At 43.0% G+C, this 27682-nt stretch overlaps 1 protein-coding gene across 11 annotated transcripts in view; it reads right to left on the bottom strand.

Annotated features, from left to right (window-relative positions):
* Positions 1 to 1815: 1815 nt before the first annotated feature.
* LOC113586311 (putative E3 ubiquitin-protein ligase HERC1) overlaps positions 1816 to 27682 on the bottom strand; it is a 207748-nt gene continuing 181881 nt past the window's right edge. For 10 of the 11 annotated variants that reach the window (XM_035527665.2, XM_035527670.2, XM_035527666.2 and 7 more), the window contains 23 exons: positions 17775 to 17974; positions 17426 to 17540; positions 17098 to 17229; positions 16915 to 17016; positions 16655 to 16828; positions 15734 to 16027; positions 15302 to 15367; positions 14691 to 14816; positions 14467 to 14605; positions 13816 to 13997; positions 13170 to 13325; positions 12635 to 12757; positions 12439 to 12541; positions 12044 to 12213; positions 11774 to 11912; positions 11130 to 11296; positions 10431 to 10600; positions 10034 to 10199; positions 7327 to 7403; positions 6786 to 7038; positions 6382 to 6534; positions 5498 to 5803; positions 1816 to 5234 (listed from right to left, as the gene is read on the bottom strand). In XM_035527665.2, the coding sequence (XP_035383558.2) occupies positions 5049 to 5234; positions 5498 to 5803; positions 6382 to 6534; positions 6786 to 7038; positions 7327 to 7403; positions 10034 to 10199; positions 10431 to 10600; positions 11130 to 11296; positions 11774 to 11912; positions 12044 to 12213; positions 12439 to 12541; positions 12635 to 12757; positions 13170 to 13325; positions 13816 to 13997; positions 14467 to 14605; positions 14691 to 14816; positions 15302 to 15367; positions 15734 to 16027; positions 16655 to 16828; positions 16915 to 17016; positions 17098 to 17229; positions 17426 to 17540; positions 17775 to 17974 (3699 nt within the window). In that variant the 3' untranslated portion in view covers positions 1816 to 5048. Of the gene's footprint in view, positions 5235 to 5497; positions 5804 to 6329; positions 6535 to 6785; positions 7039 to 7326; positions 7404 to 10033; positions 10200 to 10430; positions 10601 to 11129; positions 11297 to 11773; positions 11913 to 12043; positions 12214 to 12438; positions 12542 to 12634; positions 12758 to 13169; positions 13326 to 13815; positions 13998 to 14466; positions 14606 to 14690; positions 14817 to 15301; positions 15368 to 15733; positions 16028 to 16654; positions 16829 to 16914; positions 17017 to 17097; positions 17230 to 17425; positions 17541 to 17774; positions 17975 to 27682 lie in introns of those variants that run through there. The other variant, XM_081718758.1, reaches the window with a different exon arrangement.

The following is a 27682-nucleotide window of genomic DNA, read 5'->3' on the forward strand; positions in this document are numbered from 1 at the left end:
ACATAGTTCAGTCACTGCTATCAAAGATGAGTATACTCAAAAATTCACAATCTATATTTAGAAATGGACGGTATGGTGTTGACTTTTGTCCCACAGTGCATATATGGTATATACTTTATAGTATAGTCTGTATTACACTACTGGGATGCAACCCCTCTGTGGATCTCCATGTTCAAATTGTGGCATGGCATAGTATTTAAAACAAGTTAAATATTTGAGTGTTCCCACAGCAACAGTGGGTAAAGTTATTTTGAAATGGAAGAAGTTTGGCAGAACCTGAACCCTTCCCCTGAAGTCACACACAGTGACAGAAGAACCTACTGAAGGAAGAAGAGTGTCAACAGGACTTCATAAGTCAGGCCATTATGGCAGAGGGACAAGATGGAAGGTATTGTTGGGTATATGATGTATGGAAGCCCATGTGGAGTCTAAAGGGTTAAATGACTCCTGAAACAGGAGGAAAACGATTCTCTGGTCTGATGAGAGGAAAAGGTTTTGGACTTTTTGGACAGAACTGGCAGGCATGTCAATGGACTTGCTCGATCCCAATGTTGCTGGCAGAGTTGTGGAAAATCTCCTCCAGTGCAGTCAAACCTCCTCCAGTGCACACTCACTCAGACTGTTACACCAAAACACCTTTCAACATGACGATGGCCTTAAACCTCATGACACCCACCTGAAGATGTCGGGTCACAGCGGTCCAGTGTGAGGGACCTTGAGATGTTCTCCATGCAGACGGCACTAAACTGCCCAAACCCAGGCGTTTCTAGCTCACAGAGATGAATCCCACAACAACTATAGTTGTGTTTGCTGCCAAAGGGGATTTTACAAAGTACTGAAAAAAAAGAGTCTGTATACAAAGAGAGAGAGACTTCTGCAACATCAAGGACAAGGAACACGAAAAGCTTGAGAAATACCAAGGGCTGAGAAGAGCTGGAAAAGATGTGGAGAGTGAATGCAACTGTGGTTCCCATGGTAATCAGAGCACAAGGGTATGTGATTGACTGGAGAATGGCTGCAATAGATCCCAGGATCAACATCGAGATTTCTGTCCACAAAAGTGCAGTAGTGTGTGTGTGTGTGTGTGTGTGTGTGTGTGTGTGTGTGTGTGTGTGTGTGTGTGTGTGTGTGTGTGTGCTGTGATTACTACTGGAACCATTTTTTCAGTCTGTATGTGGAAGTCCCACAGAATCTTAGTTCCCTCATTCACCACCTTCAGGAGTGTATCCCACTTTGACCTTGGAACTTCTGGCCCGTACTTGCCACTGACTTCAGTTTAAGAGGTTTGAATCCCAACCAGGGCTTTTATAACATATATTCTACTGAAACAGGGGTGTGGTACACCAATGTTACCCAAGATGTGAGACTGTGTCCCAATGTCAGGGATCATATACAGGAACATGTACAAGACATAAGAGCTGGACACCCTCAAGTCCAAATGAGAGGAACTACTGTGGTGAAGAACAATACGTCTGAGACCCTGTGTGACCTCCAGATCCAGACAGGTAGTGGCAAACCATCCAGACACTGTGATAGTGGGTGAGAAGCAGTGGTTATAGATGTGGCTTTCCCAAGTGAAAGAAGGGACGTGAGAAGAAAAAATGGAAAGAATGTGGTGTGTGTGGGGCACTTGGGGCTGTGACCCCTGAGACAGAGGTGCTCCACAGATCACAGGAATGACAACATCAATCTCAGTCCAGCATAGCACAATCCTAGAGACAGCAAACACACACGCACACTGGAACTGGAATGAGGTATCACTGCCAATAAAATTAATTGCACATTTTGTTTTTAAAAATATCAACGACAGCTAAGTTCAAATCTCTTTAATAACTTTATTTTTTGTTTACATTCTCCAGGACAATGCATCCATGCCCCCTCTGTTCCCACCATGGACAGCTTCTCCCTCACTGGGATAAATACTGCCCTCCCTTTGTACAACCAACTGGGATGAGAAGAATCCAGCATTGTTAGACACCAAGACACGCAGCAGCAGCCAATGAACCCAGTGCAGAGAAGGTCAGGAGGGTATTCACTCTTCTCAAAGCCCTCCTCTATGATGCCCCATCCTCTGAACTTCAAACCACACACACACACACACACACACACACACTAACAAAAAAGCTGCATCTAATCACAAAATGTTTCTAGTTTTTTTTTTCCACAAATAAAAGAGAGAAACACTAAATTCCATCCAGTGTCATGTTATGTAAAAGCAGTTCACAGGGTTGGCAAATAAAATGGCGCAGGAGTGGACACGTGCACGTAGTAGACATGTGCATGCAGGAGTGGACGTGTGTGTAGGAGTGGACATGTGCACATAGTAGACATGTGGATGTAGGACTGGACATGTGCATTCAGGAGTGGACATGTGTGCGTAGGAGTGGGTATGTCCATGTAGGAGTGGATGTGTGTATGTAGGAGTGGATGTGTGTGTGTAGGAGTGGGTATATCCATGTAGGAGTGGATGTGTGTGTGTAGGAGTGGGTATGTCCATGTAGGAGTGGATGTGTGTGTGTAGGAGTGGGTATGTCCGTGTAGGAGTGGATGTGTGTGTGTAGGAGTGGATGTGTGTGTGTAGGAGTGGGTATGTCCGTGTAGGAGTGGGTATGTCCGTGTAGGAGTGGATGTGTGTGTGTAGGAGTGGGTATGTCCGTGTAGGAGTGGATGTGTGTGTGTAGGAGTGGGTATGTCCATGTAGGAGTGGATGTGTGTGTGTAGGAGTGGGTATGTCCATGTAGGAGTGGATGTGTGTGTGTAGGAGTGGGTATGTCCATGTAGGAGTGGATGTGTGTGTGTAGGAGTGGATGTGTGTGTGTAGGAGTGGGTATATCCATGTAGGAGTGGATGTGTCTGTGTAGGAGTGGATATGTCCATGTAGCAGTGGATATGTCCATGTAGGAGTGGATGTGTGTGTGTAGGAGTGGATATGTCCATGTAGGAGTGGATGTGTGTGTGTAGGAGTGGATATGTCCATGTAGGAGTGGATGTGTGTGTGTAGGAGTGGGTATATCCATGTAGGAGTGGATGTGTGTGTGTAGGAGTGGGTATGTCCATGTAGGAGTGGATGTGTGTGTGTGTAGGAATGGGTATGTCCATGTAGGAGTGGATGTGTGTGTGTAGGAGTGGGTATGTCCATGTAGGAGTGGATGTGTGTGTGTAGGAGTGGGTATATCCATGTAGAAGTGGATGTGTGTGTGTAGGAGTGGGTATGTCCATGTAGGAGTGGATGTGTGTGTGTAGGAGTGGGTATATCCATGTAGGAGTGGATGTGTGTGTGTAGGACTGGATGTGTGTGTGTAGGAGTGGGTATGTCCATGTAGGAGTGAACATGTGCGTGTAGGACTGGACATGTGTGGCAAGCGGTTCTAACCTATAGTCGGTTTCATCTGACTACCCATAATAAAATTTAATGAAATCATCCACAAAGGAATTTTGATTAGTAAGATTTCGAATTGACTATTCAAAATGACAATTAAGGATCTGCATTAACAATCCTGCTAGTAAGAATGGAAATTTAAGATATCAACAATTACATTTTGAGGAGTCAAAATATATTTTAAGATCTTCAATTACATCATCAGGATCGTCATTTGAAGCGTCAGAAAACCGAAATGATAATTAGATCATTCGTCTAGTATAAACGACATTTTCAGATATCTGAGAAATCGTATGCATTATGGACCGTGTAACACATTTTGAATTGATCAGTTGATCATTAACATTAAAAGGGAACTACACGAATCTGTCAGTCCAAACATAAGTTAGGGTGTAAAGTTTATACTAAACCCTTTTTACAGAGTAAAACTAACAAAGTGTATTATTTATTCCACCACAGGGGTGGGTTTTCGTGCTAAAATCGGCTACATAAATCTGTTACGTACATCTGACTAGTCAGAATAATATTTCAAGATACAAGTTTACAACACATTCAAGATATCCATCATTTCTTTGCAGATATCTTAAAAGGACTTTAGACTAAGTCTACATCAAACCCAGGATATCTTTAATTCAGTTTTGACTAGTCATATTTTACATTCAAGCTATCTACAATTTAATTTGCACTAGTGAAAGTTTGTTTTCAGATATCTAAAAATACATTTAGGAACTTAAATTGTGAGATATCTTGAATTAGACTTACAACTAAACAAAAGCAAAGTGAACATATCTATAATTTGCATTATGACAAGTGATAATATACTGCATATCTTAAATTTATATTGTATGTCATCAGTAATGAATTTCAGATATCTTGAATTGAAGCTCCCTTACAAACCAACTGCAAACGTGACGTCATTCATTCTGGTCAAAATGTAATTAGTGATATCTTGAATTGGTGTTATGTCTAGTTATAAATGAATTACAGAAATATTTAATGCAAATTTGTTCAGATCAATAAATGTTAAAACTGCTTGCCATAGTTATGTCCATGCAGGAGTGGACATGCGCATGTAGGCATTTTGCGACTATACATTCACTCAAGTTTGGAAGCCCCAGTCTGAGTTTCAGTGAGACGTAATAAACACAAGTTGTTCTACACAGACCCAAACACCCTCCCTGCCCTTCATCTCATGCTCAACATCCGTCCCAGGTCCAAACACTCTGAGGTGGTGGAGAGGACAGCCATCCGGGAGCCCGTGACAGTAAACCCACCTCACCCCTCTGTCAAGCCAACCTTTCATAGCAGCTATTCGAGATACAGGCCTTTACGGACCCTGAACGTAGACCATGTACTATTTCAGTTTATACGCTTGCAAGTTTGTACATTCATATTTTCCTGCCTCGATTTTTTCTTTTAAAGTATTTTCTTGTAGCCAAGACTTACATTTGAAATATTCTGTATCAAGCAGAGAATTCAAATAAATATATAGTGGACTGTTCCAGGGCTCTTGGCTGGAACCACAGGAGAGACACACTTCTTTATCGCACCAGTAAGAAAGAGTAACCAGAGACAATAAAAAAGAAGAAATAAAATAAACCCAGACCAAACCAAAGGCATTTTAAACCCCAATGTGCCGGGCTAGGGCAATCATGCTAGGGGTAGGGCATCAGTGCTCTGTGTCCGAGACATCAGCGGGGTCCGTGTTGCGAGACAGCATGTAGTTGTCCATGTCTATAGAGGGACAGTTGTGGATTGAGTAGCGTAGGCGCTCGGCTAGCACTGCCTGGCTGGTGTAGGGCGGCAGACGTAGCTGGAAGAAGCAGGTCTGAGCAGTGGGGAGGCCATTCACAGGCTAAAGGGGAGAGAACGCAGCACATCAGACAAACCCACTTCACACCACAAGTGACATCATGTGTCAATTTCACGTAATACATCTGCTTTACCTGTCACAGGTGCGCTGCACAGTGTTTACACATACCTGTTATCTTGTACTTACATGTATGTAATCTAGTAACTTCACCCAGCAGTGTGTTTAAACTGTGTGTTTAAACTCCAGAAAAATGACATTTAGGGATGCATAAAGAAGCATGTTAACCCTCCGTCTGAGGTCCTCACCCGATCCACTTTGATGATCTGAAACTTCTGCGTGATGTCCGCCGGGTTGGATGGTAACCTGGAGCGGCCAGAAACAAAACGCAGAAACAGCACCCTCTCCTCATTGGTGAACTCCTCCAGGCTTTGCCAGAGCCAGCCAATCAGCTGGTGGCTTTCGGTGATGTCCCGGTATCGGACCACTTTCTTGAGCGTCTCCACGGAGACCTCAGGCAGACCACAGACCAGCTGCTCCAGCTGTCGGGCCGTCAGAAGAGAGAGCAGAGGAACCGGGACAATGCAGGACATGCCGTCCCTCACCGCCGCAGTCTACACACACACACACACACACACACACACACACACACACACACACACACACACACACGGGCATGCACACAGACACACAGACATTTATATAGGCAACTGGCAAATGAACAGATACACATGCATATATACATATACATATACATATACATATACATATATATATATATATATATATATACACACACACACTTGTATGCACACATAAACAATAAGACTTGTAGATATAAATCAAAACATGTGGAAACAGGCTGATGATCTTGTGTGCAAACTGCTAGTGAAGAAAAACTAGCAAAGAGGAAAATCTGATTCACTGCCACAGATATCTGAGACCTGAGTCTGGGTCCAGGAGTCGTGGTAAGCCTGCATTCATGAAGAACTCGACGAGTGGAATCAGGTGTTCAGGTTAAACTAAGATTAGGCTAGGGTTAAAGATTACCAACACTGAGAGAAAAGCTCTGTGTGCTAGACTCTGACCTGTCTGTCTATCTGAGGACACTGACCTGTCTGTCCATCTCAGGGCTCTTACCTGTCGGTCCATCTCAGGGCTCTTACCTGTCGGTCCATCTCAGGGTTCTTACCTGTCGGTCCATCTCATGCAGCCTGTACTCGAGTGCCCTTTCCACATACTCAGTCCTGTTCTGGAATGTCAGTGGGAGATTTTGCCCACCGGGCACCACTGGCACCAGCTTCCCGTCGGCACTGTGGGCCACGAAGGAGTCCAGAGGTATCATCTAGAAAGAGAGGAAAAGAGAGAGAGAGAGAGAGAGAGAGAGAGAGAGAGGGAGGGGTGGGGGAGGGAAGGAGAGGGAGGGTGGTTAGGTCTGTCTCTGTGTATGAAGCAATAATGCCATTACTAAAATGAAGACAAGGCAATTCTAAAAGTAAATGGTTCTTGTAACTCTTTCACCTTATTCTGACCTTGAAGGTTAAATTCACAGGTCAGCACTCATGCGTAGCCCAGTGCGAGGCTGGAGGTGCTCACCACTGTGAAGTTCTCCTCGTCGATGCTGCTGTCGTCCAAGTGGAGAATGCCCTGCAGGGAGCGGTAGGTGAGAAGGTCCACCTCCTCCAGGTCGGCTCCGCCCAGCGGGATGCAGCACAACTGTTTCCACACCCACGGGGCCAAGTGCAGGTCCAGGGGCTTTCTGGTACGCACGGCCACCGCCAACAGGATGCCCAGGAAACGGAACTGCGCCATGTGCTCATCAGAGACGGCCGCCGGGTTCAGCAGGTACCTGCCACAGCCAATCAGAGCCGCAGGGTCAAGTGAAGACAGCCAATCGCAACAGTTATGACAGAGAAGGAGACTTTGGGTAGATACATTTTTGTTTGTTGTGGGTGAGTATGTAGTCTGTGTGTGTGTGTGTAGTTAGGGAGTTCTATAATGAGCAATTGTGCCTGTCTATGTTTCAGTGTGTGAATCTTTAATGAGTAGATGAGTAGTACCAACTTATATATACACAAATATAAAATGAGTATGTCTGTGTGTGTGTGTGTGTGTGTGTGTGTGTGTGTGTTAATACCTATCAGTATTACTGCCCACATCTGCATAACTATTGGGAGTGCGAATGAGGAGATCAACCACACCAGACTGCAACTCCTGAGAGAGAGTGTATGAGAGAGAGAGAGTGAATGAGAGTGTGAGAGTGTGTGAGAGAGAGAGAGAGATTTTTGATTGTTTTTTTCTCTCCTTTACTTGTCAGTCATGTTCCACTTTTATAAGTATGATACTTTTATAAGTACAGTGCTTTGGCATCAGCTAGAAATCACAATTCACGCCAATAAAACTGTTTGATCTGAAATGAACTGAACTGAACTGAGAGAAAGAAAGAGAAAGGGAGGTGGAGAGAGTGAGTGACAGTCAAATAGTAGTAAAGAAATAACCTGGACCTAACCTGAGGGTTACAGAGGACATGTGGGTTACAGAGGACACGTGGGTTACAGAGGACACGTGGGTTACAGTGGACATGTGGGTTACAGAGGACACGTGGGTTACAGAGGACACGTGGGTTACAGAGGACACGTGGGTTACAGTGGATATGAGGGTTAAAGAAATAACCTGGACTTAGCCTGAGGGTTACAGAGGACATGTGGGTTACAGTGGACATGAGGGTTACAGAGGACACGTGGGTTACAGAGGACACGTGGGTTACAGTGGACATGAGGGTTACAGAGGACACGTGGGTTACAGTGGACATGTGGGTTACAGAGGACACGTGGGTTACAGAGGACACGTGGGTTACAGTGGACACGTGGGTTACAGAGGACACGAGGGTTACAGAGGACACGTGGGTTACAGTGGACATGTGGGTTACAGAGGACACGTGGGTTACAGAGGACACGAGGGTTACAGAGGACACGAGGGTTATAGAGGACACGTGGGTTACAGAGGACACGTGGGTTACAGAGGACATGTGGGTTACAGTGGATATGAGGGTTAAAGAAATAACCTGGACCTAACCTGAGGGTTACAGAGGACATGTGGGTTACAGAGGACACGTGGGTTACAGTGGACATGTGGGTTACAGAGGACACGTGGGTTACAGAGGACACGTGGGTTACAGTGGATATGAGGGTTAAAGAAATAACCTGGACTTAGCCTGAGGGTTACAGAGGACACGTGGGTTACAGTGGACATGAGGGTTACAGAGGACACGTGGGTTACAGTGGACATGTGGGTTACAGAGGACACGTGGGTTACAGAGGACACGTGGGTTACAGTGGACATGAGGGTTACAGAGGACACGTGGGTTACAGTGGACATGTGGGTTACAGAGGACACGTGGGTTACAGAGGACACGTGGGTTACAGTGGATATGAGGGTTAAAGAAATAACCTGGACTTAGCCTGAGGGTTACAGAGGACACGTGGGTTACAGTGGACATGAGGGTTACAGAGGACACGTGGGTTACAGTGGACATGTGGGTTACAGAGGACACGTGGGTTACAGAGGACACGTGGGTTACAGGGGACACGTGGGTTACAGTGGACACGTGGGTTACAGAGGACATGAGGGTTACAGAGGACACGTGGGTTACAGTGGACACGTGGGTTACAGAGGACATGAGGGTTACAGAGGACACGTGGGTTACAGTGGACATGTGGGTTACAGAGGACACGTGGGTTACAGAGGACACGAGGGTTACAGAGGACACGAGGGTTATAGAGGACACGTGGGTTACAGAGGACACGTGGGTTACAGTGGACATGTGTGTTACAGTGGATATGAGGGTTAAAGAAATAACCTGGACCTAACCTGAGGGTTACAGAGGACATGTGGGTTACAGAGGACACGTGGGTTACAGTGGATATGAGGGTTAAAGAAATAACCTGGACTTAGCCTGAGGGTTACAGAGGACACGTGGGTTACAGTGGACATGAGGGTTACAGAGGACACGTGGGTTACAGAGGACACGTGGGTTACAGAGGACACGTGGGTTACAGTGGACACGTGGGTTACAGTGGACACGTGGGTTACAGAGGACATGAGGGTTACAGAGGACACGTGGGTTACAGTGGACATGTGGGTTACAGAGGACACGTGGGTTACAGAGGACACGAGGGTTACAGAGGACACGAGGGTTATAGAGGACACGTGGGTTACAGAGGACACGTGGGTTACAGTGGACATGTGTGTTACAGTGGATATGAGGGTTAAAGAAATAACCTGGACTTAGCCTGAGGGTTACAGAGGACACGTGGGTTACAGTGGACACGAGGGTTACAGAGGACACGTGGGTTACAGAGGACACGTGGGTTACAGAGGACACGTGGGTTACAGTGGACACATGGGTTACAGTGGACACGTGGGTTACAGAGGACATGAGGGTTACAGAGGACACGTGGGTTACAGTGGACATGTGGGTTACAGAGGACACGTGGGTTACAGAGGACACGAGGGTTACAGAGGACACGAGGGTTATAGAGGACACGTGGGTTACAGAGGACACGTGGGTTACAGAGGACACGTGGGTTACAGTGGACATGTGTGTTACAGTGGATATGAGGGTTAAAGAAATAACCTGGACTTAGCCTGAGGGTTACAGAGGACACGTGTGTTACAGAGGACACGTGGGTTACAGTGGACACGAGGGTTACAGAGGACACGTGGGTTACAGAGGACACGTGGGTTACAGAGGACACGTGGGTTACAGAGGACACGAGGGTTACAGAGGACACGAGGGTTACAGTGGACACGTGTGTTACAGAGGACACGTGGGTTACAGTGACCTGGCACATCTCGGTGATGGTGTCATCAAACACGCCCCCTGCGTCGTCCGCCCCCTCGCCCACCAGCTTGACTTTCCAGGCCCTGGAGGGCAGACGCAGTTCTGAAGGGTTCACGTTCACCACCTGCTTAGCAATCTGCACAAAGATGGGCTTGCTGGAGCGCCCCCTGTGGACGGGAGGACTGAGTGAGAATCCTGCACATACCATAACAATCAACACCAGGTTATTTCACACACATTAGGAATTCAAAGTGCAAAATAAATAAAAGTGCAAAATAAAAACAAGACAATTACATAAAGAGTATAAACAAACATAAATGCAAATGTCCAAAACAAGTCTGTAAACAACTAAAAATGAGATTCATTTAGTCAGTTCCCAGCAACGTGTCATGGTGTACCTGGTGGAGATTCTCTTGACGGTGACCTGGGGTCCGTAGGTTTTGCCTTGAGTCATGGTCCGGCCGATGGAGCGTACCAGGGGCAGTGTGTTGACCTTGGGGGACAGGAGGCCGCGGAGCTGGCCTTGCACAATGGCAGCTGTGCCCACGCTGTAGCGGGACGAGGGCACCTGCACGCCAGGCACAGAGAGAGAGAGAGAGAGAGCGAGAGAGCGAGAGAGAGAGTTACTGGAGCCAGCCCAGGATGGGGGGAGGGGGGAGATGATGGGCGGTTTGGCGCATCAATCAATTATTTAAGCAGGAGCTCAGAGGTGAGAGTAAACAGTCCAAGCATTTGAAACATTTGTGAAAGGTCAGAAGTTGTGGGCGCATCCAACGTTTCCTTTGGGATTTATGAGGTCGCGGTCACATCCAGCACCATATTCTGTTTCTGATTCTCATCCACATTATACAGATATGAGATCATATCTGTGACATGAACAATATCTTAAAATATGACACTGGCAACATGTCACCTTCTGTCCAGAGTAGAGAGAGAGAGAGGGAGAGAGACAGAGAGAGAGAGAGAGAGAGAGAGAGAGAGAGAGAGAGAGAGGTGGGGGGTTGGGGGCGAGATGCCTCATAATCTGTAAGTCCAGTCTTATGAGGCCTTGAGACAAACCCGTCTGGCTGGGTAGGGACGGGGCTGGTGTCGGGCACCTGGTTGCGTGGGTCCAGGTTCAGGAGCCTCCATGACCTGTACATGAGGTCAGAGAAGTGGTGCAGCACCCGCAGACGTGTGGCCAGCTGCTCCGGACTGCAGCCCCTCAGGGTGTTGTACTGGGGCGGCACGGCCTGGGGCAGACCCACACGCAACACCGCCGAACCTGCACACACGCGAGGGTGTATGGGGGACGGCGAATAGCTACACGTCTGCTATACAGCAGCAGGCAGTGAGAGTGGGAATGACACATATGATGATACATCTAATCTGTACCAGGAGATGTGTGGATCTATGAGCTCAGAAGGGGGGACGAGAGAGAGAGAAAGAGAGAGAGAGAGAGGTAGAAGAAAGACAGGACGCAGGGAGAAAACGGGTGAATTGGCAGGGAAGCATAGCAATTGGGAGAAGGAAGGATGGAGTTAGGGAGGTGGACAGGTGGAGTTTCAGGCGTGGTCTCATTTGTCAGCATAATTTTACTTTTTTTTGTAATTGATGCTAAACTACAATAATGTCTATATAATAAAAATGGGTCCTTTATGTGTATGCATGCATGGTTGTGTGCATGCATGCGTGTGTGTGTGTGTGTGTGTGTGTGTGTGTGTGTGTGTGTGTGTGTGTGTGTGTGTGTGTGTGTGTGTACCTGAGCTCCTGGATGATGAACACGGTGTAGTCCAGGCTGCGCTGTGGCACCGGCCAGCAGAGATTTGTCTGATATTCTTGCCCTGAAGAGCTGTGACCAGTGTGGGTTCCTTCACAGGACTGGAGTGACCCAGACCCAACTACACACGCACGCACGCGCACACACACACACACACACACACACACACACACACAACATATCAGCAAAAACACAAACCCATGAGTGTGTGTGTGTGTGTGTGTGTGTGTGTGTGTGTGTGTGTGTGTGTACCTGAGCCTCACAGTTGCAGCCCCACACGTACACATCTCCAGTGTTGGAGAGGGCAAGGACATGCTCACAGCCCATGGCGATGTCCTCAATGAAGACACCCTCCAGTGCAGGTACCACCTGTGGCCAGCTGTGGTTCTTCAGCATGGAGTCGGGAAGCCCTATGAGACGCTCTGGGATCGCAAACACACACACACACACACACACACACACACACACACACACACACACACACACACACACACAGAGCATAGTTGGTTAATGTGGCTTATGTCATAATAAAATCTATCACACAGCTGCATACATACAGTGTATGGGCTCACATGGAGAGGGTATGGGGTAGTTTTCCAGTGTTTTTCCATCTAGACTACTTTCTTCAGCATTTTTCTTGGACATACCTTGACCAAACGTGTACACGTGTCCGTCTTTGGTCAGCACCACCGAGAAGTGCGTCCCACACCCCACCTTCTTTATGCCCTTATTACAGAGTGCGTCCACTTTCTGTCATTCAACACACAGATGAGTTATCCAATCACAGCAATCAACGACTGACAGGAGAATTGGCCAGTTGAAACTTGGTTTAGGAGGCGGTACCTGGGGATAGCACTTGACTGTGCAATGTCCAGTGCCGAGCTTCCCATAATCCCCATCACCAAAGGCCCAGAGGGTCATCCCGTCCGACGACAGTGCCAGTGTGTGGTTAATGCCACACGACACCTGAGCAAAAACAAATTACAGCTCCTCCAATCACAGGCCATGTTACAGGGTTTTCTGCGCTCAGCAGTCAAAGTTACAGACATGCACACAACATTTTCCTGTGTTTCACTAGTTTTATTTATCTACTGCTTGTCAAAAACAAATTCTGCATTTTAAAGATAGCAAACAGAGCTTTTGTCCAGCAGATGGCGCTATTTCTCAAATGCAGCTCAGAAGCACTTCTTGAAGGAGACCAAAGACACTATTCAGTGGTCAATAAATGCTGTGATATTCTGGCAGACTGAACATGTCCTCATCCTGACAGACTGATTCTTGTTCTGTTTGGAACAGAACAGTATTGAGCAGGCTTCATTTGGCCACGCCCCACACCCAGGTGCTCACCCTGATCAGGGGGCGGGGACACTTCTCTTACCTGTGCGATGTGGCAGCCCTCCAGTGCGGCCACCCTCTCTGGCAGCAGCTTGTTAGAGGTTGACCTTTGACCTAGGCGCCCAGAGTCTCCGCTGCCGAACGTGAAGAGTTTCCCGTCAGCCGTGACGACAGCGGAGTGTTTGAACCCGCACGCGAGCTAAAGGAAGGGCGAGAAAAAGAGATTGGACATCATCACACTCAGTTAAAGGGGGAGCGTAGAATGTCTGATAATGCCAACAGTGGAGGGTCTGATTCAGACATATGGGATGGACTTGTTTTCTGGGGCAAAAAAATCTTTTTTTGGTATGTGTGTGACTAAATGTGTTACCATCTTTAATGTTTTAAATTATAAAAAAATATTCCTATCCCTTCCTGTTTATTTTTTATACTGGTTTTTCCTGCTGTATGTGTAGTAATAGTATGTATTATGTCTTTTCACAAGTATTTCTCATAGTTAATGTCTTTAAATTATCTGAAGGCTTGTGAAGCTTGTGTTGTTCTTGCTTCACTTCCAAGCGAAGCACTTTAGGCTAAAAACTGTGTGTGCATGAAATGAACTACATAAACACTGACACACACACACAGCCATCATTTCATCACCACTTGGGAGGGGCTATCTTCCTCCCCACCCTATGAACTCTTCTCACCTGCATCACCTCTTCACCCTGCAGAGCCTCGATCTGTTTGGGCCTTCGCTGCCTCTCACTGTTGCCGTGGCCCAGTTTCCCATAATCCCCGTCACCCCAGCTAAACACCTCGCCCGTCTCCGTCAGTGCCAAAGAGTGACCGTCCGAGCCGTACGACGTCACCAACTGAGTTACCACGTAGCCTAAAGGTCAGAGTTGACTTACTAAGTAACAGGAAGGACAGTGCCGACTTACTACATTAGTAGTTATTAAATATCCAGGGCGGTATTGATTCAGCACACAAAATACAGGGCAGTAACTATGTAACACGTACAATAACTATGTAACACGTACAGTAACTAGGTAACAGGTGGTACAGTAACTACATAACAGGTAGTACAGTATTTAGTTACATGTCATTATGTAACAATTGTGACAGTACTGGGTTATGTAACGTAGTAATTTTTAGGTACTACAGGTGTTAGGTGTTACTGAAGTGTTACAGAAGTGCAGGAATCAAAAATATTCCACTAGATCTCATTAGACCATGATAATCCATCACCAGGGTCAAAAAAAGCATCTAGCAACCCCCACTACTCACGAAGAACGCTCTCTGACCAGATGTTTGGTGGTGGGGGTTTTTACAGTCGTATATATGTGAGCTGCGTTTACCTTGCAGGGCAGAGATGACCGTAGGCGTGTACAGGTCATCAGAGTTGCCCTGCCCCAGACGACCGTAGCTGCCCTCCCCCACGGCAAGGACCGCCCCGTTGACCTGAACCAGGAAGGTGCAGTTCTGTCCGCACACCACCTGATGAGCACAACACAGGGTCAGCAGGAGGTGTGTGCATGATTGTGTGTGAGAGACAGGAAAAGAGAGGCATGATGAAGCACACCTGTTGTGTCTGAGAGAGAGAGGGAGCGAGGGTGGGGACCGAAACGTTGGTGCCAGCGTCAGCAAGCTGCCCATAGCGGCCATTACCCCACAGATACACCTCACTCTTCCCACCCTGCTGCCAATCCTACACACACACACACACACACACACAAAGTGAAGAAAGTTACATGCACATGCCACAGGCCTGCCAAAATTCAGTTGTATTATCTAAAAATCTGTTAATATATTTTATATAATAGTTAATATATAATATAGGATATATATTAGTTAATATGTCTATTTCTGGCCTGGTAACCACATACTTCCTGCCTGCCTCATAGATGACAGGAGCGTTCTGAAGATCAACAGTCCTCATGAGAAATGTATTTATTTATTTGTCTTTTGAACAAACACAACTTAACAACTCAACGATTCCTTTGATATTTACAGATTAGAGATTTTTGTTCAAAGTTTGTCCTGTTTCCTCTTTTGCCATCTTATGGACTTAACCTGAGCCTTCAGTGAGAACTGGGAATGAGTTCACAGGGCTCTTGCTGACAATGACAGATGGACCACACACACACACACACACACACACACACACACACACACACACACACACATCCTTACCTCAGGTCTGTTACTAGCCCACGACATGAGTTGTTCGTCCATCATGAAGCTCCACTTGCTGTTGTCCTGTGAAGGAGAACAAGGGTGTGGAGCCGCGGACATTAGAATAAGCCGCTCAGCTGAAAGCACTGACACGCTTTCACATCACAGCCAGTGGGGTTTCTGGTGCATGTCCAACCGAAATGAACTAAATGCCCAAATTTTAAAAGCATTCCAGTGTCTGGTAAGATTTCCCATTAGAGTATCCAAACACATGCTGAAATAAGCTTAATATACAAACACACAATAAATAAAAAGGCAACGTAAGAATAGAAGCTAGCAGAGAGCAGTCAGTATTTATGTGTACTTACGCTGCTGTTTATGACTGTGTTTATGACGGTGTTTAAGCTGATGTTTATGAGTGTTTATGACAGTGTTTATGTTTATGCTCACCAGGGCCCTGGAGATCTCGGCGGCCGCAGGCTGCTGGAACTCTGGCACGCCAAAGGCTTCTGGGAAGGGTGTCCCACGGGCTATCGCCTCGGCACTCTTAACCGTGATGGCGAAGGCGGAGAGCCAGCCCCATTCGGACTGGGAGGCAGGGCCGGACATGGTGAGGGCGGGGTGGTGGTGGGGCGGTACAGGCTGCTGGCTCAGTAGCTGGTCCAGACCCAGACCCACGGCCAGGGAGGCCAGACTCTGCATGAAACTGCTGTGAGTCAGCTGATCCCCTGCCAACACGTGACTCTGAGGAGGGACACGACACGCACGGCATCACTGGAAAACTCCGGCCTGGAGTGCGGAAGGCGCTGGATCACGGAGCGTAGCCATGGAAAACCATGCAGAGGGACAGGCTGGTGTGGATTTTTGGGCGTGCTGGACTGAGTCTACACTGTCAGCCCTTTTGGGTCATTTGATTAGTGAATTTATATGTCAACCATGAAGCCTTATTCTACAGTGGATGCTGTGCTAACAGAGACAGCTGAGTACAGGCTGGAAAGCTTGTGAGACGCATCACAATTAGCAAAACCGAAAATAACTGCAGATGTACTAAGTGGTCAGGCCTCACAGAGAGGACAGGACTAAACATCCATTATTTTAACTAATAGTTCAGTGGTTGCAGTCAGGTTTTAGCATCTAATGATTTTGGAATGGATTCTTGAATCTCCTAACTGGTTTCTTTTTTAAATCCTGCAATTTGCTCAACATTTCTAGTTTTTCAATAGCTCTAACCAGGACGCCCGCAAGTCTTTTGTGATCCTCTGACAGCCAGAACAACCTGTCCACACTAAAATGCAGAAGCACGGGCATGTTTGACGGTACAGCCTGTATGGGGCGTCAGGATGATTTGGAACTGGGAGGAGCTCCACTCACCTTCTCATAGGTGTACTGCCCCTGCATGAGCAGAGGGAGGCGCTCCAGGAACACAGCCATGCAGGGCGCACGGTTCAGTCCCAGAATTCCCTGGGTGCGCAGTACAGTGCGGCAGGAGGCCAGGACGTGGTTCTGGGAGATCCAGTCCGGACTGCATCGGATCAGCAGTACGTCCTGACAGAAGACGATGGGACAGCCGGGTTTGTGTCTGCACTACTGCCAGGAGAGCTACCGCAACACCGTGCCGCATGGAGAATTACCTTTGACCTGCCAGAACAGGCAGCAACACCCACATGTGGTATCCAGGTGGTACAGACCACTGAGCCCAGCCCTGTCACCAAAGTCTGTAGGACTGAACCATCCTAAAACAAAGCAGGGGGGGAGTCCAAGAGTCAGCGTGGACATAATTCAATGACACGGGGAGAAAGAGAAGAGAAACTGACCCTCAGAGACCAAACATTGAGGAGTCCGCCAATTCCTCCCGAGACAAGAGCGAGTCCACTGGGACAGAAGGACAGTGTCTTTATCGCTGTGATGTGTCCACTCAGTCTGAACACACACTTCACATTGCCACGCTGTACAAAGGAATCACCAAATGAATGAACACACACACACACACACACACACACACACAGTTTAAACACTGGACCAGCGGACTCAAAATAAAGTTTTGCATTAATCCTATAAAAATATTGCCAGCAAAAATAGTAAAAGGTCCTAGCAACAGTGAAGCTAATGTTTGACACAAATGTCCACAAAAGAGTCTGTGACCTTCACCACGCCGCTCCTTTCCTGGCTGCCCAAGGTGCCGTGGAAACTGGGCACTGATGCGCTAGTGCCCCCTTGTGGAACAGTCCACACATACAGGAGACCATTCTGGCACCCGCTGAAGGGGGAAAAGGAAAACAGTCATGGCTATAAATCTATGTGCATCGCAAATGAAACAAAAAGAGTCATGAACTTAAAGAACTTAAAGCTGTCAAATGTACCTTTTCAACCACTCAAAATTTATCATCATTCACCAACTACATTCATGGTACAACTTCAACAATCGCTTAACGCAACACTCCCTACAGCATTGTTAATATCAACACAAACTTCAACCACAAATGACACTCACGCAGCCATCATGAGACGCGGCTCAGTGCCCCAGCCAGGAAGTGGGCACCACTCAGCCGTGTTCACCGTGCCCGTGTGGAAGAGGGAGTGCAGGATGACCCATGACCCGCCGGCACGACCCCAGACCTTCACGACCTCCGAACGACCCGCCGACAGAAGCAGGTGACCCGTAGGGTCCCATTTTAGAACAGTGACACTGTCCTGTATATAGAACAGATAAGTGTTTAATGGGTGATTTTGTGTGTGTGTGTGTGTGTGTGTGTGTGTGTGTGTGTGTATATATATATATATATATATATATGTGTGTGTGTGTGTGTATGTTTGTGTGGGTGTATATGTGCATATAAATGTATGTGTGTATGATTATATATGTGTGTGTGTATATATATATGATTATTATATATGTGTATATGATTACATATTATATATGTGTGTGCGTGCTTGTTGTTATTAGATGTTGTTATTTGTTGCTTGTTAGATGTAATTACTTACTACAGGTCTAGTTTCACCCTGACCTTAGATGTGAATTGAGGGACGGGCTCAGCACTTATTGAACTGAGTTAAATTAGGATCATTCTAACATCAGATTCAGTGTGCTTTGAGTTGGTTAACTTGTACTGAGTTGGTTAAGTTGTAGTTTTCAAGTCTTGTTGTTTAAACCTAGTTATTTGTGGCTTGTTAGATCTAATTACTTACTACAGGTCTGGTTTCACCCTGACCTTAGGTGTGAATTGAGCGGCGGGCTCAGTACTTATTGAACTGAGTTCAATTAGGATGATTCTAACATCAGATTCAGTGTGCTTTGCTTTGTCTCATTGGATTATCATCTGGATGGTTAAGGGCAGTTTCGCCCTGACCTTCGGTGTGAATTGTGGGGCGGGCTTAGAATTTATTGAACTGAGTTAAATTAGGATCATTCTAACATCAGATTCAGTGTGCTTTGCTTTGTCTCATTGGATTATCATCTGGTTGGTTAAGGGCAGTTTCGCCCTGACCTTAGGTGTGAATTGTGGGGCGGGCTCAGCACTTATTGAACTGATTTAAATTAGGATCATTCTAAAATCAGATTCAGTGTGCTTTGGTTTGCCTCGTTGGATTATCATCTGGTTGGTTAAGGTGTAGTTTCACCCTGACAGTGTGTCTCGTTGCTTAAGGTAGGCTCTGAGTTCACTTGTAGATATGTCTGTATGTTTATATGTGTGTAGATATTTATATATGTGTGTATGTATGTATGCACGTATGTATGTGTATATATGTGTGTATGTATGCGTATATATGTGTATGTATGTATATGTATGTTTATATATGAGTGTATGTGATTGTGTGTGTTTGTGTGTGTGTGTGTGTGTTTGTGCATGTATATGGATGTATATATGATTATATATTATATATGTGTGTGTGCGCGTATATGTGTATGTATGTGTATATGTCTGTGCGTGTGTATGTATGTGTATATAGCTGTATGTATATGTATGTTTACATATGAGTGTATATGTGAGTGTGTATGTTTGTGTGTGTGTGTGTGGTGTGTGTATGTGCATATATATGTATATGTGTGTATGATTATATATGTGTGTATATAATAATTATATATGATTATTATATATGTGTATATGATTATATATTATATATGTGTGTGCGTGCATGTGTATGTATGTGTATATATGTGTACAGGTTTGTGTATGTTTATGTATCTGCGTGTAGATGTGTATATGCGTGTGTATGTGTTGAACTGAGTTGGTTAAGTTGTAGTTTTCAAGTTTTGTTGTTTAAAGATGTTGTTTAGATGTTGTTATTTCTGGCTTGTTGTTATTAGATGTTGTTATTTGTTGCTTGTTAGATGTAATTACTTACTACAGGTCTAGTTTCACCCTGACCTTAGGTGTGAATTGAGGGGAAGGCTCAGAACTTATTGAACTGAGTTAAAATAGGATCATTCTAACATCAGATTCAGTGTGCTTGTTAGATCTAATTACTTACTACAGGTTTAGTTTCACCCTGACCTTAGGTGTGAATTGAGCGGCGGGCTCAGCACTTATTGAACTGAGATCAATTAGGATGATTCTAACATCAGATTCAGTGTGCTTTGCTTTGTCTCATTGGATTATCATCTGGATGTTTAAGGGCAGTTTCGCCCTGACTTTAGGTGTGAATTGTGGGGCGGGCTCAGCACTTATTGAACTGAGTTAAATTGGGATCATTCTAACATCAGATTCAGTGTGCTTTGCTTTGTCTCATTGGATTATCATATGGTTGGATAATGGCAGTTTCGCCCTGACCTTAGGTGTGAATTGTGGGGCGGGCTCAGCACTTATTGAACTGATTTAAATTAGGATCATTCTAAAATCAGATTCAGTGTGCTTTGGTTTGCCTCGTTGGATTATCATATGGTTGGTTAAGGTGTAGTTTCACCCTGACAGTGTGTCTCGTTGCTTAAGGTAGGCTCTGAGTTTACTTGTAGATATGTCTGTATGTTTATATGTGTGTAGATATTTCTATATGTGTGTGTATGTATGTATGCATGTATGTACGTGTATATATGTGTGTATGTATGTGTATATACGTGTATGTATATGTATGTATATATGAGTGTATGTGAGTGTGTGTGTGTTGAACTGATTTGGTTAAGTTGTAGTTTTCAAGTTTTGTTGTTTAAAGATGTTTAGATGTTATTTGTTGCTTGTTGTTATTAGATGTTGTTATTTGTTGCTTGTTAGATGTAATTACTTACTACAGGTCTAGTTTCACCCTGACCTTAGGTGTGAATTGAGGGGCAGGCTCAGCACTTATTGAACTGAGTTAAAATAGGATCATTCTAACATCAGATTCAGTGTGCTTTGAGTTCGTTAAGTTGTACTGAGTTGGTTAAGTTGTAGTTTTCAAGTCTTGTTGTTTAAAGATAGTTATTTGTTGCTTGTTAGATCTAATTACTTACTACAGGTCTAGTTTCACCCTGACCTTAGGTGTGAATTGAGGGGCAGGCTCAGCACTTATTGAACTGAGTTAAATTAGGATCATTCTAACATCAGATTCAGTGTGCTTTGGTTTGCCTCGTTGGATTATCATCTGGTTGGTTAAGGTGTAGTTTCACCCTGACAGTGTGTCTCGTTGCTTAAGGTAAGCTCTGAGTTCACTTGTAGATATGTCTGTATGTTTATATGTGTGTAGATATTTATATATGTGTGTGTATGTATGTATGCATGTATGTACGTGTATATATGTGTGTATGTATGTGTATATACGTGTATGTATATGTATGTTTATATATGAGTGTATGTGAGTGTGTGTGTGTGTGTGTGTTTGTGCATGTATATGGATGTGTATATGATTATATATGATTATATATTATATATGTGTGTGCGCGTATATGTGTATGTATGTGTATATGTCTGTGCGTGTGTTTGTATGTGTATATAGGTGTATGTATATGTATGTTTATATATGAGTGTATATGTGAGTGTGTATGTTCGTGTGTGTGTGTGGTGTGTGTATGTGCATATATATGTATATGTGTGTATGATTATATATATGTGTGTGTATATAATACTTATATATGATTATTATATATGTGTATATCATTATATATTATATATGTGTGTGCGTGCATGTGTATGTATGTGTATATATGTGTACAGGTTTTTGTATGTTTATGTATCTGCGTGTATATGTGTATATGCGTGTGTATGTGTTGAACTGAGTTGGTTAAGTTGTAGTTTTCAAGTCTTGTTGTTTAAAGATAGTTATTTGTTGCTTGTTAGATGCACTTACTACATCTAACTTATTGAACTGAGTTAAATTAGGATCATTCTAACATCAGATTCAGTGTGCTTTGAGTTGGTTAAGTTGTACTGAGTTGGTTAAGTTGTAGTTTTCAAGTCTTGTTGTTTAAACCTAGTTATTTGTGGCTTGTTAGATCTAATTACTTACTACAGGTCTGGTTTCACCCTGACCTTAGGTGTGAATTGAGCGGCGGGCTCAGTACTTATTGAACTGAGTTCAATTAGGATGATTCTAACATCAGATTCAGTGTGCTTTGCTTTGTCTCATTGGATTATCATCTGGATGGTTAAGGGCAGTTTCGCCCTGACCTTCGGTGTGAATTGTGGGGCGGGCTTAGAATTTATTGAACTGAGTTAAATTAGGATCATTCTAACATCAGATTCAGTGTGCTTTGCTTTGTCTCATTGGATTATCATCTGGTTGGTTAAGGGCAGTTTCGCCCTGACCTTAGGTGTGAATTGTGGGGCGGGCTCAGCACTTATTGAACTGATTTAAATTAGGATCATTCTAAAATCAGATTCAGTGTGCTTTGGTTTGCCTCGTTGGATTATCATCTGGTTGGTTAAGGTGTAGTTTCACCCTGACAGTGTGTCTCGTTGCTTAAGGTAGGCTCTGAGTTCACTTGTAGATATGTCTGTATGTTTATATGTGTGTAGATATTTATATGTGTGTGTATGTATGTATGCATGTATGTATGTGTATATATGTGTGTATGTATGCGTAAAAAAGTGTATGTATGTATATGTATGTTTATATATGAGTGTATGTGATTGTGTGTGTTTGTGTGTGTGTGTGTGTGTTTGTGCATGTATATGGATGTATATATGATTATATATTATATATGTGTGTGTGCGCGTATATGTGTATGTATGTGTATATGTCTGTGCGTGTGTATGTATGTGTATATAGCTGTATGTATATGTATGTTTACATATGAGTGTATATGTGAGTGTGTATGTTTGTGTGTGTGTGTGTGTGTGGTGTGTGTGTGTGCATATATATGTATATGTGTGTATGATTATATATGTGTGTATATAATAATTATATATGATTATTATATATGTGTATATGATTATATATTATATATGTGTGTGCGTGCATGTGTATGTATGTGTATATATGTGTACAGGTTTGTGTATGTTTATGTATCTGCGTGTAGATGTGTATATGCGTGTGTATGTGTTGAACTGAGGTGGTTAAGTTGTAGTTTTCAAGTTTTGTTGTTTAAAGATGTTGTTTAGATGTTGTTATTTCTGGCTTGTTGTTATTAGATGTTGTTATTTGTTGCTTGTTAGATGTAATTACTTACTACAGGTCTAGTTTCACCCTGACCTTAGGTGTGAATTGAGGGGCAGGCTCAGAACTTATTGAACTGAGTTAAAATAGGATCATTCTAACATCAGATTCAGTGTGCTTTGCTTTGTCTCATTGGATTATCATCTGGCTGTTTAAGGGCAGTTTCGCCCTGACTTTAGGTGTGAATTGTGGGGCGGGCTCAGCACTTATTGAACTGAGTTAAATTGGGATCATTCTAACATCAGATTCAGTGTGCTTTGGTTTGCCACGTTGGATTATCATATGGTTGGTTAAGGTGTAGTTTCACCCTGACAGTGTGTCTCGTTGCTTAAGGTAGGCTCTGAGTTTACTTGTAGATATGTCTGTATGTTTATATGTGTGTAGATATTTATATATGTGTGTGTATGTATGTATGCATGTATGTACGTGTATATATGTGTGTATGTATGTGTATATACGTGTATGTATATATATGTTTATATGTGAGTGTATGTGAGTGTGTGTGTGTTGAACTGATTTGGTTAAGTTGTAGTTTTCAAGTTTTGTTGTTTAAAGATGTTTAGATGTTATTTGTTGCTTGTTGTTATTAGATGTTGTTATTTGTTGCTTGTTAGATGTAATTACTTACTACAGGTCTAGTTTCACCCTGACCTTAGGTGTGAATTGAGGGGCAGGCTCAGCACTTATTGAACTGAGTTAAATTAGGATCATTCTAACATCAGATTCAGTGTGCTTTGAGTTCGTTAAGTTGTACTGAGTTGGTTAAGTTGTAGTTTTCAAGTCTTGTTGTTTAAACCTAGTTATTTGTTGCTTGTTAGATCTAATTACTTACTACAGGTCTAGTTTCACCCTGACCTTAGGTGTGAATTGAGGGGCAGGCTCAGCACTTATTGAACTGAGTTAAATTAGGATCATTCTAACATCAGATTCAGTGTGCTTTGGTTTGCCTCGTTGGATTATCATCTGGTTGGTTAAGGTGTAGTTTCACCCTGACAGTGTGTCTCGTTGCTTAAGGTAAGCTCTGAGTTCACTTGTAGATATGTCTGTATGTTTATAGGTGTGTAGATATTTATATATGTGTGTGTATGTATGTATGCATGTATGTACGTTTATATATGTGTGTATGTATGTGTATATACGTGTATGTATATGTATGTTTATATTTGAGTGTATGTGAGTGTGTGTGTGTGTGTGTTTGTGCATGTATATGGATGTGTATATGATTATATATGATTATATATTATATATGTGTGTGTGCGCATATATGTGTATGTATGTGTATATGTCTGTGCGTGTGTTTGTATGTGTATATAGGTGTATGTATATGTATGTTTATATATGAGTGTATATGTGAGTGTGTATGTTTGTGTGTGTGTGTGGTGTGTGTATGTGCATATATATGTATATGTGTGTATGATTATATATATGTGTGTGTATATAATACTTATATATGATTATTATATATGTGTATATCATTATATATTATATATGTGTGTGCGTGCATGTGTATGTATGTGTATATATGTGTACAGGTTTTTGTATGTTTAAGTATCTGCGTGTATATGTGTATATGCGTGTGTATGTGTTGAACTGAGTTGGTTAAGTTGTAGTTTTCAAGTCTTGTTGTTTAAAGATAGTTATTTGTTGCTTGTTAGATGCACTTACTACATCTAACTTATTGAACTGAGTTAAATTAGGATCATTCTAACATCAGATTCAGTGTGCTTTGAGTTGGTTAAGTTGTACTGAGTTGGTTAAGTTGTAGTTTTCAAGTCTTGTTGTTTAAACCTAGTTATTTGTGGCTTGTTAGATCTAATTACTTACTACAGGTCTGGTTTCACCCTGACCTTAGGTGTGAATTGAGCGGCGGGCTCAGTACTTATTGAACTGAGTTCAATTAGGATGATTCTAACATCAGATTCAGTGTGCTTTGCTTTGTCTCATTGGATTATCATCTGGATGGTTAAGGGCAGTTTCGCCCTGACCTTCGGTGTGAATTGTGGGGCGGGCTCAGCACTTATTGAACTGAGTTAAATTGGGATCATTCTAACATCAGATTCAGTGTGCTTTGCTTTGTCTCATTGGATTATCATATGGTTGGATAATGGCAGTTTCGCCCTGACCTTAGGTGTGAATTGTGGGGCGGGCTCAGCACTTATTGAACTGATTTAAATTAGGATCATTCTAACATCAGATTCAGTGTGCTTTGGTTTGCCTCGTTGGATTATCATATGGTTGGTTAAGGTGTAGTTTCACCCTGACAGTGTGTCTCGTTGCTTAAGGTAGGCTCTGAGTTTACTTGTAGATATGTCTGTATGTTTATATGTGTGTAGATATTTATATATGTGTGTGTATGTATGTATGCATGTATGTACGTGTATATATGTGTGTATGTATGTGTATATACGTGTATGTATATGTATGTTTATATATGAGTGTATGTGAGTGTGTGTGTGTGTGTTTGTGCATGTATATGGATGTGTATATGATTATATATGATTATATATTATATATGTGTGTGTGCGCGTATATGTGTATGTATGTGTATATGTCTGTGCGTGTGTTTGTATGTGTATATAGGTGTATGTATATGTATGTTTATATATGAGTGTATATGTGAGTGTGTATGTTTGTGTGTGTGTGTGTATGTGCATATATATGTATATGTGTGTATGATTATATATATGTGTGTGTATATAATACTTATATATGATTATTATATATGTGTATATCATTATATATTATATATGTGTGTGCGTGCATGTGTATGTATGTGTATATATGTGTACAGGTTTGTGTATGTTTATGTATCTGCGTGTATATGTGTATATGCGTGTGTATGTGTTGAACTGAGTTGGTTAAGTTGTAGTTTTCAAGTTTTGTTGTTTAAAGATAGTTATTTGTTGATTGTTAGATGTAATTACTTACTACAGGTCTAGTTTCACCCTGACCTTAGGTCTGAATTGAGGGGCGGGGTCAGCACTTATTGAACTGAGTAAAAATAGGATCATTCTAACATCAGATTCAGTGTGCTTTGAGTTGGTTAAGTTGTACTGAGTTGGTTAAATTGTAGTTTTCAAGTCTTGTTGTTTAAACCTAGTTATTTGTTGCTTGTTAGATCTAATTACTTACAACAGGTCTAGTTTCACCCTGACCTTAGGTGTGAATTGAGGGGCAGGCTCAGCACTTATTGAACTGAGTTAAAATAGGATCATTCTAACATCAGATTCAGTGTGCTTTGCTTTGTCTCATTGGATTATCTGGATGGTTAAGGGCAGTTTCGCTCTGACCTTAGGTGTGAATTGTGGGGCGGGCTCAGCACTTATTGAACTGATTTAAATTAGGATCATTCTAACATCAGATTCAGTGTGCTTTGGTTTGCCTCGTTGGATTATCATCTGGTTGGTTAAGGTGTAGTTTCACCCTGACAGTGTGTCTCGTTGCTCAAGGTAGGCTCTGAGTTCACTTGTAGATATGTCTGTATCTTTATATGTGTGTAGATATTTCTATGTGTGTGTGTATGTATGTATGCATGTATGTACGTGTATATGTTTGTGTATGTATGTGTATATACGTGTATGTATATGTATGTTTATATATAAGTGTATGTGAGTGTTTGTGCATGTATATGTATGTGTGTGTATGATTATATATGTGTGTGTGTATATAATAATTGTATATGATTATTATATATGTGTATATGATTATATATTATATATGTGTGGGCGTGCATGTGTATGTATGTGTATATATGTGTATAGGTTTGTGTATGTTTATGTATCTGCGTGTATATGTGTATATGCGTGTGTATGTGTTGAACTGAGTTGGTTAAGTTGTAGTTTTCAAGTCTTGTTGTTTAAAGATAGTCATTTGTTGCTTGTTAGATCTAATTACTTACTACAGGTCTGGTTTCACCCTGACCTTAGGTGTGAATTGAGCGGCGGGCTCAGTACTTATTGAACTGAGTTCAATTAGTATGATTCTAACATCAGATTCAGTGTGCTTTGCTTTGTCTCATTGCATTATCATCTGGATGTTTAAGGGCAGTTTCGCCCTGACTTTAGGTGTGAATTGTGGGGCGGGCTCAGCACTTATTGAACTGAGTTAAATTGGGATCATTCTAACATCAGATTCAGTGTGCTTTGCTTTGTCTCATTGGATTATCATATGGTTGGTTAAGGTGTAGTTTCACCCTGACAGTGTGTCTCGTTGCTTAAGGTAGGCTCTGAGTTTACTTGTAGATATGTCTGTATGTTTATATGTGTGTAGATATTTCTATATGTGTGTGTATGTATGTATGCATGTATGTACGTGTATATATGTGTGTATGTATGTGTATATACGTGTATGTATATGTATGTTTATATATGAGTGTATGTGAGTGTGTGTGTGTTGAACTGATTTGGTTAAGTTGTAGTTTTCAAGTTTTGTTGTTTAAAGATGTTTAGATGTTATTTGTTGCTTGTTGTTATTAGATGTTGTTATTTGTTGCTTGTTAGATGTAATTACTTACTACAGGTCTAGTTTCACCCTGACCTTAGGTGTGAATTGAGGGGCAGGCTCAGCATTTATTGAACTGAGTTAAAATAGGATCATTCTAACATCAGATTCAGTGTGCTTTGAGTTGGTTAAGTTGTACTGAGTTGGTTAAGTTGTAGTTTTCAAGTCTTGTTGTTTAAACCTAGTTATTTGTGGCTTGTTAGATCTAATTACTTACTACAGGTCTAGTTTCACCCTGACCTTAGGTGTGAATTGAGCGGCGGGCTCAGTACTTATTGAACTGAGTTCAATTAGGATGATTCTAACATCAGATTCAGTGTGCTTTGCTTTGTC

Source organism: Electrophorus electricus, chromosome 8 (assembly GCF_041902795.1).
Source record: "Electrophorus electricus isolate QZ-2024a chromosome 8, ASM4190279v1, whole genome shotgun sequence".
Classification (NCBI taxonomy): domain Eukaryota; kingdom Metazoa; phylum Chordata; class Actinopteri; order Gymnotiformes; family Gymnotidae; genus Electrophorus; species Electrophorus electricus.